Source organism: Coccinella septempunctata, chromosome 1, assembly GCF_907165205.1.
Source record: "Coccinella septempunctata chromosome 1, icCocSept1.1, whole genome shotgun sequence".
Taxonomy (NCBI): domain Eukaryota; kingdom Metazoa; phylum Arthropoda; class Insecta; order Coleoptera; family Coccinellidae; genus Coccinella; species Coccinella septempunctata.
Genome location: NC_058189.1, coordinates 19,639,477 through 19,640,958, shown reverse-complemented (window position 1 = coordinate 19,640,958; position 1,482 = coordinate 19,639,477). Strand labels below are relative to the sequence as shown.

Sequence of the window (1,482 nt, the reverse complement as noted above, 5' to 3'; positions counted from 1 at the left end):
GACTTGTTTCTTTTTCAAGGCTAAAAATTTTTAAACACATTAAAATTTTTCATGATTTTCTGATGTGCCGCCCCGGCAGAGTGCCCGGTCCTGACGGCGGCCCTGTGTTTACAAACATAGTCACCGACGATATACAGGCTGCTACAGGAAATTATTCTATTTGTATATCGCATTGATTTTCGTAGTACCTAGCGGGTGAATTGAGAAGAGATTAATTGTGGAGGTTGCAGAAAAATTATGATGGTTAGAGAGCCTTCTTCTTCTTCTTCCTCTTTCAATAGGACCAAGTCCTGTTCAATCCTGTACATTTGGCCCTCTTCTGGGATCTTCCTCCGATACTGAACTCCAGCTCTCGTACGTACCACCTTTTTGGTGGTTTTCCTACAGGTCTGCGTTTGTTCGGTTTCTGATTTTTAGCCCACTTTGCCCATCTGTCTTCTGGCATTCTTTCTACGAGATCCCTCGAGAACCGTTTTCGTGTCCTGACCCATCTCACCACATCCTGTACGCCCAATTCTGCTCTTATGTCACTTCTTATTCGGTCCCTTAGAGTGACTCCCTTGATGGTTCGCAATATTTTCATCTCTGTGGTTCTCATTATGCTTTTTGTTTTCGATGTTTCGGCTCTAGTTTCTGAGGCATACGTGAGAATAGGTCTTACACACGTTTTGTAGATTCTGGTCTTGCTCTGTGAACTCATCGCTTTGTTCCTCCACACTATATCTCTCAGATAGCCGCTGACTCTCGATGCCTTTATCGATTGTGTTCGTGCCTCTTCTAATAGGTTTCTTTCACACGATATATTTGTTTCCAGGTAATTGAATCTTGATACCTGCTGTATTATTCCACTATCGACTGCCAATTTGCATCTAATAGGATTTTTAGAGATGACCATTGATTGTGTCTTGTTGATGGAAATGCTCATATTAAATTTTTCAGCGGATATTTTCATCTTATATAATAGACATTGCACGGCATCTTCATTTCCTGCTACGACAACACCATCGTCTGCGTAAAACAACACCTTTAGGGATCGGTCACCCATTCAGTATCCTGCATTGACTCTGTTGACATCCTCTACAATTTGGTCTATTATGATGTTGAATAGAGTTGGGCTGAGACTGTCTCCCTGTCGAATACCAGCATTGATTTGAAGTACTTCAGAGAGTCCTTCCTTAGTTTTAATTCTTGTTCTGGTTCCTCTATAAAGTTCTTTAATGATTCTTTGGTACTTATAGTCTATGTTGTTTTTCTCAAGACTCCTTATTACGTCGCTTAGGCGTATCCTATCAAATGCTTTGGTGAAGTCCACAAAACAGACAGACATGGGTTTATTGAACTCTATCGACTTTTGCACTAACTGACGAACTATGAATATTGCGTCCACAGTTGATCTATTAGGCCTGAATTCTTGTTGTTCTTCGGATATTGGTATCTTAGAGAGTAATCCATATATCTATGTACCTACTACAACTACAGCTC

At 40.7% G+C, this 1,482-nt stretch overlaps 1 protein-coding gene across 1 annotated transcript; it reads right to left on the bottom strand.

The window, feature by feature from the left end:
• Positions 1-274: 274 nt before the first annotated feature.
• Positions 275-1,045, bottom strand: LOC123322928. Its single transcript, XM_044911012.1, has one exon. It carries the CDS (start codon positions 1,043-1,045, stop codon positions 275-277), a length of 771 nt encoding a protein of 256 aa, XP_044766947.1.
• Positions 1,046-1,482: the final 437 nt, after the last annotated feature.